This window comes from Sarcophilus harrisii, chromosome 5 (assembly GCF_902635505.1).
Source record: "Sarcophilus harrisii chromosome 5, mSarHar1.11, whole genome shotgun sequence".
NCBI lineage: Eukaryota > Metazoa > Chordata > Mammalia > Dasyuromorphia > Dasyuridae > Sarcophilus > Sarcophilus harrisii.
In genome coordinates, this window is record NC_045430.1 from 63,503,550 (window position 1) to 63,516,449 (window position 12,900).

General features: G+C 39.6%; 1 protein-coding gene across 2 annotated transcripts in view; it reads left to right on the top strand.

Moving 5' to 3' along the window:
- The window catches only part of LOC100926503 (voltage-dependent L-type calcium channel subunit alpha-1C), a 342,775-nt gene that overhangs the window by 321,940 nt on the left and 7,935 nt on the right, over positions 1–12,900 (top strand). For both annotated transcript variants that reach the window (XM_031937793.1, XM_031937792.1), the window contains exons 40-44: positions 226–578; positions 6,858–6,986; positions 7,656–7,753; positions 8,720–8,823; positions 10,888–11,229. In XM_031937793.1, coding sequence (XP_031793653.1) covers positions 226–578; positions 6,858–6,986; positions 7,656–7,753; positions 8,720–8,823; positions 10,888–11,229 — 1,026 coding nt within the window. The remainder of the gene's footprint in view (positions 1–225; positions 579–6,857; positions 6,987–7,655; positions 7,754–8,719; positions 8,824–10,887; positions 11,230–12,900) is intronic.

A 12,900-nucleotide genomic window follows, 5' to 3' on the forward strand; every position in this document is an offset into this window, starting at 1 on the left:
GTAGGCTCTTCTTGCTCTTGAGTGACCATGTTGACCAGTCAGTCAATTAAACAGTGATAATGTAGTGTTTTAGCTTCTACTACATGCAATCCCAGAAGTAGCTGATGGGGACAAAGCATTTCTGCTCCTAGGATTCTGATCTAGGAATATTTCTCCAAAGGAGGGGGAGGAGACAGCTGAGGGAACATTATCTTCTCCCCAACTCCTACCCTGTCTTGCTTACAGAGGGCCGGTGGCCTGTTTGGCAATCATGTCACCTACTACCAAAGCGATGGTCGAAGCTCCTTCCCCCAGACCTTCACCACCCAGCGCCCACTGCATATCAACAAGGCGGGTAACAGCCAAGGCGACACAGAGTCACCATCCCATGAGAAACTGGTGGACTCCACATTCACTCCCAGCAGCTACTCATCCTCTGGTTCCAATGCCAACATCAACAACGCCAACAACACTGCCCTGGGCCGCTTCCCCTGTCCCACCGGTTACCCCAGTACGGTCAGCACAGTGGAGGGCCATGGGACCCCCTTGTCCCCTGCCATCCGGGTGCACGAGACAGCATGGAAGCTCAGCTCCAGGAGGTAAGCCAGGTGGAGAGATCTGGGTTTGAACTATGTGGGGCCTAAGCAAGGTGGCCTGGTGGGGATTAGGCAAGGAAATTAAGGGAGGAGGGAGGTGAGTTAGGGAGAGAAATAGTCAGCAACAAAGATAGAGAATTCAAGCCCTCAGTCTGCCCTTTTTCTCCTAGGCTTGTAGTGTGTCTAAGAGTACCCTGGGGGGTCACAAAAGAAGTAGACACCATACTGACTTCATACCTGACTTGAAGAATCTTTATTTCACATGGCACTTAGGGAATTCTCCATAATGCCAGATTACTGGACGGAAACTTAAGAGGCTAAACTGTGTATTACTGCCGCTCCTTTTCACTCCCACTAACTCCTAACATTCTTTACAACTGTAATTTTTTAAAATGAAGAAAAGCTCACCTGTGCAAAAACCTGATAATTGTTTATTATTCAAAACTGCAAATTAGTTAATGTCTCCATAAACTAGGAAGCCCTTTCTATTTCTCTCACACTATCATAGTCACATCCTTTCCTATGTTTCAGTGACCTAGAGCTCCTATACTTTATTAAAATCTGCTCTCCCTAGGATCTGTTATCAGTAATTTATATCTTGTATGAAGCAGGCCCTATGTCATCTCTCACAGAACAATTTGTATTTTAATCTAATTTGTAGTTGTGAAGATAAAGGCTTTGATACCCGCCCAGGTCTGATGGGAAAAGTATTTGTCCTTCATACAATAGGACTTGCCCTACCCAAATGGTCTTAGCTATGTTGCATTCTTTCCCAATTAGCTCTTGCTACTCTCTCCCCAGCCCCCACAATTTTTTCTCCCTAATGGTACTAGAATGCATTGTTGTAGAATGTTGTGACCACAGGTCTTCCCTGCTGTGTGCATCTCTGAAACTATAGCCAGGTCCTGGGAGAGTCAGAGCATGATTTAGAGTTCATCTCCCCTGAGAAAAGAAGGAAGAAAGAAAGAAGAAAAGATGCATACCTGTATATTATATCTATTGAGTATTCTACTGATGGTAGGCTCAACAAACTACCATAATGTCTGACTACCAGAAAGTTTTCAGGAGCCAGATCTTTTCTGTTTCCTTCTTTGCTTTCTGTTCCAGGGGGAAGTAAATATAAAAACTCCAAATTATCCTGCAGACCCTGATGAATACCCTGTTTGGGAAAATGTCTTATTTACTTACTTTCATCAAAGGCACATTGCCTACTATTTAATCCAATCATGGGGATAGTCACACAATCACTTAGTCTGGGATCTGGTTTAAATATACACACACAGTTGTTTTATTTTTGTTCTAAAACTATAATCTTTTGACCCAACTGGTGGAGAATGAGGAAAATAATCTAAAGGAGACCATGGATCAAAGTGGACTATTTGATTATTTGCATTTATTTAAAGGCAAAAGGCCATGTGGAGCTAAAAAGACTCCTGTTTAAGTCCCACATGCACATATACTGTCTTTGTGAACTTGGGCAAGTCACAATCTCTTTAGGACTTTAGATAACTCTATTAGACTACAAGTCATAGAGAGGAGCTAACCTACATAGAGAGAGTTTCCTCATTTGGGGAATTCCCCACATGATTATAGTCACACAGGTTCACTCCCTACCCTATTTTAAAAGAAACCTAAAAAAAAAAAAAAAAAGAAAAAAAAGAAAAATGAAAAAATAAAAGGCGCCTCACCTGAATGCTACATTAATACCCTCCTAAGATGGAAAAATACAATAAAATTTTTTTAAAAAGAAACAAAGAAAAACTATGAAGATGATACCAGCATATTAAGTTGACTCTCAATAGAAAATTTATAGGAAAATATAGACAACAGTGGCGCAGACATTCCCCCTCCCCCAAGTCATTTCTCACAACTGGAACACACTCCTTCCCCATCTCTTTCAAAATCCTTCTCTTCCTTAAAAGGTTATCTTAGACTCAGCTTCCATGATACACACACACACACACACACACACACACACACACACCAAATGAAAGCATCCTCTCCCTCCTCAAAGTTTCCTATAACCATTTGTCTTTGTCTCCCTTCTCCTTCCATCCCATTCTACTCTATGTCATATCACATGCCAAGTCTCCTCAAGAGTTATACAGTGATAAATGCACAGTTCTTAATGTCAGGAGACCTGAATTGAATTTATATATCTATAGATAAACTACTTCATCTAACTGCTTCACACAGACACTGTAAAGAAAGTTTGTAAACCTCAAACTGCCATATAAATATGAGTTCTCATAATTAAACTCTAAGTTCTATGGGGAAAGGCATACATATTTTTGAAATTTATGTCCTCAGTGACTAGCATGGTGCCTCATACATAGTAAGTGCTTAGTAAACATTTATCAAATCTAAATAAATTGAGGATAAGGCATGAATTGGATCTTTATCATTCCCTTCATCCCCAGCAGTAAAATCAGGAAACTAACTACCAAAGTACTGAATACCTAAAACATTGACAAGAATTTTTTTAAGAATAGATAAAACCAAGGGAAATTTAAGAAAACAAGCTTAAATAACGTAAGTTAGGATGCCATTCCTGTCTTGACTATGTCCAGTAGACAGACCCATCCTCCTAAAACTAATCCAGCTATAACAAAAATAATTTTTTCACATTTATATGTCACGTAAGTTATAAAGCACTTTCCCCCACAATATCATTGTGAAGGAGGTACTGCAAATGTTGTTATCTCTGATTCACCCTTTAAGTAGTCTATACCCTTCCTTCTGACTTCCCTATTTCTATCAATAATGCCATCTTTCACTCCATCCTCCATAAACCTCAGTACTGTTTTAAAGTTTCTCATCATCCTTTTCCACCCATTACAATATCTCTCCCATCCATCTCTTCCCTTCTATTATTACTGTCACTTTAACTTGTATTTTATTTTCTGTTCCAAATTTTCTCCCTTCTCCCTTCCCCATCCATTGAAAAAGAAAGAAAAATAAAACTCCTGGGATATTATCTCCCCCTGTCTTTGACTCTTCAATTCAAGAGGAGTCTACCAATGTACCATACTGGAAGAAAGAGAGGAGAAAGCCAGTCCCTCCCTTCAAGAAGCAGAGATTACATAATATATTGAGATGGGATGGGATGGGGAAGAAGACCCCAAAATTCTGTGTATATACACAGAAAAGTAAAAACAAAACATATGCAAAGTGATTTGTATTATTTTGTATATATTAAAGGGAGAACAATGGGCTGGGTAGGGTGTAGGGGAAAAAAGGTAAACTTCCTCTAGCAGGTAGCATTGAACTTTGAAGGAAGCTAGCTAGGGCAGAAGGAAAGAAAATACTGCAAGTATGGGGGACAGCCTGTGAAAAAAGCACAGAGACAAGAATAGAATGTCATCTTAGGGGGAACCATATTTGACTGATGAATGTCTGAAGGAGAGCTAAAGGAGAACATTGATGGACTAGAGCCAAATTTTAAAGGGCTTTAAGAGACAAACGAAAAGAGTTTTTGTCATATGGGCTATGGAGAGTCACCAAGTCAGACTTCAATGACATGATCAAGATTTATATTTTAGGAATATCAATTTAGTGCTTGGGTAAAGAATGAATAGACAATGAGACACTTCTGAGGAAGAAAGACTAATTAAGAGGTTAGATGGTGTGAGCCAAGACAATTCCAAAAGACTCCTAGTGAAAAATGTTCTCTACCTCTAGAGAAATAACTGATGGAGAATGAAAGCTTATTATTGTCATTTTCTTTTTTTCATTTTTGTATGTTTTTTTCACAACATGACCATATGGAAATATACTTTGCATGATTGCACATGTATCATCAATATCAAATTGCTTACTACTTTAGGGGCAAGAAAAGGATGGGAGGAGGGAAAGCAGAACTCAATTTTTTTTAAATGTTAAAATATATTTTACATGCAATTGAGAAAATATGAAAAAAATTTTTTAAAAAAAAGAAGCAATCCAAATGAAAGGGGATGAACTAGTATAGTGACTGTGTGAGAGTAGAGAGAAGAACAGCAGCAAGATATATTGTGGAAGTAGAATTGATGAGTCTTGGCAATTTATTTGGATTTGAGAAAAGAAGGAGAAGGAAGAGTGAAGGAAGACTGGGGTTGTAAGGAGTATTATACACAAAATAAAGAAGTTAGAAATCGAAGTTGGAGGGTGTAGTTTGAGGAAAAACGAAGAAACTGAATTCTGGAGCACAGGAGTGCTTCTGGATTCAAGAAGTTCAAGTATGGCCTTAGACATGAATGTATTACTGGGCAACTTTCTTAAGCTCTTTCTGCCTCAGATTCTTCAGTTATAAAATGGGATAATAATAGTTTCTATCTCCCAGGATTGTTATGAAGATCCAATGAGATAATATTTTAAAAGTACTTAGCACAGCGTCTAGCACATAGTAGTAGGCTTGTTTCCTTCTTCCATAAGATGGCTGATTGGAGATGTCCAGTATGGATGGTCAGTATTGAAGTACAGAGTACTTCAACAAGAGAAACTAGGGCTAGGTGTAAAGAACAGGAATTCATCTCCATAGAGATGATAGTTAAGTCTGTGGAAGTTGATACGAATACTAAAAAAAAGGGTATAGAAAGAAAAGAGATGATGACCTGGGACAGAAACCTAGCTACTCCTATGAATAGGAGGGAGGCTTCTCCAAGAAAGCAGACTGGAGAGCAGCCAAACACATAGGAAAATGAACAATGTCACAAAAACCCAGGGAAGAGAAAGTATACAGGAAGAGGAAGCAGTCAACAATGTTAAATGATGCAAGAAGTCAAAAAGGCCTTTGAAACTGGCTATTGAAAGATCATGGATAACCTTGGAGAAAGCAGTTTGAGATGAATAATGAGCCCAGAAGCTAGGTTGCTTCCAAAAGAATGTCTAAAGTGTGTGAACGAAGATGACAAGTATAGATGGTTGGGTTTTTTTTCTCAGAATTTGGTTGTAAAAGTGAAGAAAGATATAAACTGAAGTTTGAGGGGATGGCAGCCCAAATTAATGTTTTGGTTTTGTTTTCCTTTTTTGCTGAGGCAATTGGGGTTAAGTGACTTGCTCAGAGTGACACAGCTAGGAAGTGTTAAGTGTCTGAGGCTAGATTTAAACTCAAGTCCTCCTGACTTCAGGGCTGGTGCTCTATCTGCTATACCCCCAAATTAATGTTTTTTTTTAAATGGAATAGATCAGTGTATATTTATAAACAATAGAGAAGGAGCCAGTGGGAAAGGAGAGGTTGAAAATTAGAGAGAAAGAATCCAAATTCATCCTTTAAAATTCAACTCAAAACCACCACCTCCTCCCTCCTTGCACATCTCTCCCCAAAATGATGTCTTCCCCTTCAGATATCCTGGATTTGAAATTGTTTTGTACTGATCTTCTCCCTTCATTCTCCTAGAAGTCTCTGTGGCTTTAGAAAGGCTTCCCCTAATTCTATTCCAAACCCTATTTCTGTTAAAAAGTTCAATCTCCCAGAACACATTCAGTAGATAGTTAAAGCTGATTCTAACTTTGCTCAAACTTAGCTGCTTCACTTGTTTTTTCCAAGTCAGTATTTAGGTCTTGTCCCACAATTAGCCTTAGTATTAATAACCATCATCTTCAGGACCTATCTGCATTTCATGAATTATGTCCCACAGCCAGAAACAAACTCATGTTTCCCTTTCATACCCATGCCCTCCCCCTTAGACCTCCATCTCTGTTTCAGTTCCTCTTCTAAGGGAAGTTTTCAGGTTAGATTTCATTCATAGAACAGAGAAATACTGAATCAAGTCTGTCCTAGCTGCACTTACCAATTCCATTGATTTCCAGGGGAGTAAAAGAAGGTCAGTATAAAACATCTTCAAATGGATGTGGTAAGAGCATTAGGCAAGGGGTTCGGAGAGACCTGGGTTCTAGTCACAACTCTGACATTTATTGTTTGATCCTGGAAAATCACTTAATCACTTTCTCCAAGCCTTTCTTTCCTCATCTAGAATATGGGTATAAGAAGACCAATAATAACTCACATTTATATACATTAACTCACTTGAGCCTCATTACAACCTTATGAGACAGATACTAGAGATATCTGTATGGTGAGGGAAATAATAATATCTCTAGTCCAGGGGATTTGTTTACTATTTGAAATTATCAGGACCTGGCTGCATTTGAAAGTTGTAATGCTAAGATCCTGGTAGACCACTCCTTTTGGAGACAGCTGAGATGGAATAACAACAAGAAGTAGCTGACATTTATATAATGCTTTAAGGTTTAGCTCAGGGTCAGCATTTCTTGATTCTCTTTTGTTTGCTGTCCCCACAGATACCACTCCCGGGACAGCCGGATAGCTATGATGTGTCCCGAGGAGGCAGCCCCCACCAAGAGCTTTGAAGGGAACGTGAATGAGGACACAGAATACTGCAGCGAGCCCAGCCTGATCTCCACTGAGATGTGAGCCCAGTGTGGACCACTTTGCTCCAAGGGTGGGATCAACTCATGTCAGAGAAAGGTTCATCTTAGCAATGAAAGGTCCAAGGGGTCCAAAATTCCTGAAACTCTTCTTCTGAGCTGCCTACTTTAATTGGGGAAAGTTGGAGAGCAAGATGACATTTGTAGATTATCTGTGCTAATTTAATAGCATAATATCCAACTCAGTAGCAGAGGTCCTGAAGAGCAAGCAGTGAATGGAGATGCTGGTAAAATTCGAACTTGTCCATTGCTCTCCTGAAAAGCTCACATATCCTTTAGGCCAGCCAATCTTTTGTAGCAAAGATTGATGGGGCAATCAGGGAAACTACTTGGCCAGATTGCTGCCTAATGAGTCTGGGGCACCAAGGCGAGTTAAGTGGCAAAAGCATGTTTGAGAACTCCTATTAAGCAGGGCTAGCAAATGTTCCTCATGCCAGATAACAGGGCAAAGTTTCCAGTGTTAGCAATTCATCATTACACCCTTCTTTGCCCTGAAAAAGCACACAGAATACAGATTCCCCAAGTCGTCATTCGTCAATCCCAACATTGCTCTCTGAGGCCGATTGATCCTGAACAGGAGCATAAATAATTCTTGTAGGGAATGTTATGCCTTGGCCTCTTCAAGAAAATCCTGAATTTTTTTTGTTCTAGGCTCTCCTATCAGGATGATGAAAACAGACAACTGACACCTCCAGAAGACAAAACTAGGCAATCTATGAAAAGAGGTTTCCTTCACTCTTCCTCACTAGGTAACTGACCATGCTTTCTCCCTTATCTGTGGCCCTTTCAGCAAGTGACCTGAGGCATGGGACTATCCCAAGAGCCCTAACAGCTTCACTCCTTGCCTCCCCCAGTTCTTAAAATGCAAGCTCATTTTTTTTAAGTAGCTTGAGGGAAAGAGAAGATAGCATGAAGAAGTTAAAAAGCTGATACTTTGGGGTGAATTAACTGACAATAGTTTTCTAAACTAATTTAGCTATAGAACAGAACTGAGTTTGAAATGAACTGACGTAATGTTGGCCCAGGGGAAAAGAATATACCAGCTATAAAGAAGAAACTGGGAATTTGGGGACAAAATTAAGGGTTTAAGTCTATTTTAATACTAGAAACTTGCTGCCCCAACAAGTATATATATATATATATACTTACATATATATATGTAATTTTATATTTACAATTTTAAGAGTGGAAATTTTCTCCCAAGAAAACTGTTCATATTTATGAAACTGCATTGTTCCATAAAACATAACTGAAAATAAGGTCTAAACCACTCCATTTCTTCATGTCTTAAACTGTGCTAATATAAAAAAGCTTTCCACTTGTTTTTTCTGTCTACTTCAGGTTGTGTGTAATCCAGTCCTCCTCCCTGGGAATCCAAGATGATACTACCTAAGGCACTATGGGCTAGTTGGGAAAAGATAATAGTCAGAGTCAGACACTCCACTACAGAGATTAGGCAAACTCCCAATTGTGAACCACTGGGCACTTCCAGAGACAAGTCTTCAGAGGGATGGGGCTTTGGGATTTAAGGATATTTTACAAAATGTCACTAAGCATCAGGGCTAAGGGTGGGAGAATAGGTGATGTTTAGCTATCAGCCCTCATTGGCTCCCCTTCACGTTTTCCAGAAAGTCATGAAATATCTTCCAATCCCTCAAGAAATCCTCCTGGGATGATAAAACTCTGACACTAGTTCATTGGAATTGGTATTGCAGGTCGAAGAGCCTCTTTCCATTTGGAGTGTCTAAAGCGACAAAAGAACCAAGGGGGAGACATCTCTCAGAAGACAGTGTTGCCCTTGCATCTGGTTCATCACCAGGTAACCATTCTAGAAAAAAAATCACTGCTCACTGGGGCTAAAGAGCTCTGATGAGCACACTGAGCAATTTCTCAGGTTGTGAAGGAACAGAATTCTCACAAGCTCATCCCTATATAACTTTATTCCTACTTCTGTAAGAGTGATGAAAACAGGGAATGCTCTAGAGATCTCTATCTAGGGATCATGTTATAGATAGACCGATGAACTATCTAGAGTTAGAACATCTGTGCACTAATCTTCTTGGCTCTGACACAACCTTTATAATTCTAGTCAAGTCACCTCACATCTATAAACCCTGCTTTCCTCATTTGGAAGATGAAGATAATATTTGCACTAATATTAGTCAGCCAATAAGCATTTATTAAATAACAACTATATGTGAGGCACTGTACTAAGATGTTGTGAGGTAAGTTCTTTGCAAACTTTAAAGCATTGTAGAAGTATGAATTCTTATTATTGGGAAACCATAATGGTAAAGTTCTCCTAAAGTTTGCAGGACCCTTCAAAGTGTTAACCCCTGATGAAGAGCTGCCATAAGAAAATGTTCAGAGTAGGGCCACCAATTCTCCCTGAGTAGATTGGGATCCCTGGAAAGGACTGTACTTTCCTTTAGTAAAGACCCAGGTAACAGTGCAATTCAACAAATCAAACCCCTCTTATTAAGAAAAACAAAACAAGAACCCATGTCCTGAAAGAACTTATGTTGTAGGAGGGGGACAAAGATAGGACAAGGAGAGTCAAAGATAGAGGGCACATTAACACTGAGAGATCTAGAGAGGCTATACAGAAGTAGTGCATCTGAAGGAAGAAAAAGCTTGTGAGATGAAGTGATGAGGAAAGAATGCATTTCAGAGATGGGGAATAGCTTTATGCAAATATATGTAGCTGGGAACTTGGAACATTGAGCTACATAATAGTCCAGTTTGGGTACAGAGTTTGTGAAGAGAATAGGAAATAAGTCTGGCAAAGTACATTGGAACTCAGTTGGTGAAGTTCTTATGTGCCAGTAGGAGCTTGCTTTCTTTCTTTTTTATTATTAATATTATTATAGCTTTTTATTTAAGGTATATGCATGGATAATTTTTCAGCAATGATAATTGCAAAACCTTTTGTTCCAATTTTTCCCTCCTTCTCTCCACCCCCTCCCCCAGTTGGCAGGTTGACCAAGACATGTTAAATATGTTAAAGTATATATTAAATCCAATATATGTATACATATCCATAGTTATTTTGCTGCACAAGAAGAATTGGACTTTGAAATAGTGTACAATTAACCTGTGAAGGAAATCAAAAATGCAGGCAAACAAAAATATAGGGATTGGGAATTCTAGGTAATGGTTCTTAGTCATCTCCCAGAGTTCTTTCCCTGGGTGTAGCTGGTTCAGTTCATTACTGCTCTATTGGAATTGATTTGGTTCATCTCATTGTTGAAAAGGGCCATGTCCATCAGAATTGGTCATCATATAATATTGTTGTTGAAGTATATAATGATCTCCTGGTCCTGCCCATTTCACTCAGAATCAGTTCGTGTAAGTCTCTCCTGAAAGAGACTCCGTGAAATCATCCTGGTGGTCATTTCTTACAGCACAATAATATTCCATAACATTCATATACCATAATTTATTCAGCCATTCTCCAATTGATGGGCATCCACTCAGTTTCCAGCTTCTGGCCACTACAAAAAGGGCTGCCACAAACATTCTTGCACATACAGGTCCCTTTCCCTCCTTTAATATCTCTTTGGGATATAAGCCCAGTAGTGACACTGCTGGATCAAAGGGTATGCACAGTTTGATAACTTTTTGAGCATAGTTCCAAATCAGGAGCTTTCTTTCTGAGAGAAAAGAAGGTCAGTGGCAGAGGACATGATGCCATTTTTCTCCGTGTGTTACCACAGAATTCAAGCAGAACTGGTCTTTCTTTGTTGGTTTTGTTTGTTTGGTTTTGTTGCTTTGTTTGTTGGTATCTCATCCACAAGTCTTCCTCACCACCACCTGGTAAAGCAAGGGGTCCACAATCCCCTGTCTTCATTGCCGACCATGGTTGTGTCCTTTGTGTCCACAGGCACTGGCAGTGACAGGTCTCAGCCCTCTCCTTCAGAGAAGCCATTCTCCAAGTACCACATTCCCTAGGCCAAGTGCTACCCCCCCAGCAACTCCTCATGGCCAAGCCTGGCCGCAACAGCCCATTCCCACACTGTGGTTAGAAGGAGCGGAGTCCAATGAGAAGCTCAACAGCAGCTTCCCATCCATCCACTGCAGTTCCTGGTATGCAGAGAATGCCAGCTGTGGAGCCAGCAGAGGCGGTGCCTCCCGGAGAGCCCGGCCAGTCTCCCTCACTGTGCCCAGCCAGTCTGGGGCAGCTGGCAGGCAATTCCATGGCAGTGCTAGCAGCCTAGTTGAAGCGGTATGTAGCAACAACCCATAAATATCATGATAAACTCAGCTCTTTTCTGAGTGGAACTGGATACAAACTCACTTAAGTAAAATAGTCTTGACCCTTACATTAATCTCAGAATGCTATCTTGATTCATATTAAAAAGTAGACATCTACCACTTAGTTTCCCTAGAGATACTGGTATTGAGAAGGAAGAGTTCTCAGTTTTATGAAGGAATGTGACTGGCCAAGTGAGCCCTGATTCAAAATACAGAAAAACAAACTTAGTAAAATCATTAAGCATCACCCAAAGCCCAGAAACTAGTTACTAAAGGTAACTAAAAGTAGTTACTAAAACTGCAGGTCAAATTATGCTCCTGGAAACATGGTGAAATGGCATGTGTACTTTAGAAAGCTTTATTACTATTATTGGTAATCATTTTTCTTATGGCTTTTTTCATGAAAATCTAAAAAACACCAAATAACATATGAGTTATAATAGGCTTCTAGGAATTAGCAATCAATGCCTCCATTCGCAAGCCAAAGTTTTCAGAATATAGGAAATATTATACTAGGTACTTCCCAGTATGAGCCATCTAGAAAAAACTATTTCTAACCATGAACTACAGTCACAGGATTATATACTTAGAGCAGAAAGGAATCTGAGCTTGGAAAAGCATCACAAAGATAATATGGAAATAATTAATGTGACCTAAGTTGTCATAAGATGATCACTTGTTCCTGTTGGACTAGGGATTGGTCTCGAGGTACAAAATATTTTGGGGGACTTTCCATGTAGTTGTGACCTCTGCCACTCTGTGGCACTGAGACAATGTAAAACAAGGGTGGAAAAGGCCTTTAATTATCTTCCTATAGTTAAGCAAGTGAACTTAGAATCTGCAGCTCATAGTCTAGGATCTAACATACTGAACTTTGATATGATTCTATCAAATTGATTTTTTAAATTTGACTTAGAGTAGGGGGTCCAAATGAATCACCTCTAACACAAGATATATAGCGAGTAGAATAAATGTAACCTGAAAAGGAACAGCATTAGCAGCTGAGGGTCTTCAGCCTATATTCGATGACCAATTGTGAAAGATATTTTTGAGGGAATTACTCTGAAAGCACAAACTGGACTAGATCAGGGCTTCTTAAACTTTTTCCCCTATGACTCCTTTTCACCCAACACATTTTTATGTAACCCAGGTATATAGGTATACAAAATAAACAAATAAATGAAAATTTAAATAAATAAATAAAATGTAAAAAAATTATAATTTCACAATTTCCACATTCAATTGAGACTTCATATGGAGTGGAGACCCACAGTTTAAGCAGCTGAAATCCTTTCTAGCTCTGAGATTCCCTGTGAGTCTACGATTCTACCACATTTGTGTCACTACTAAATGTGGCTGGTTTAGGTGACTGGGGGCTTAACTGAAAGTTAAGTGTAACCATGGGAGGCCAAGGCCAAGGAGTCCACTGTAGTGGAAAGAGCTCTGGGATTAGAGGACCTGCATTCTCTTGGTCACTATCTGTGAAATCTTAGACAAATCCATTAGCCTCCTTTGGGATTCATTTTCCTCATCCACAAAATGTTGAACTAGTCTCCAAGATCCTTTCCAGCTTTAAGTCATAGATCTCAGCTTGATGGTGCCATAAGCAGAGTTTCCAGGAGCTTAGCATAAGCACACAGGC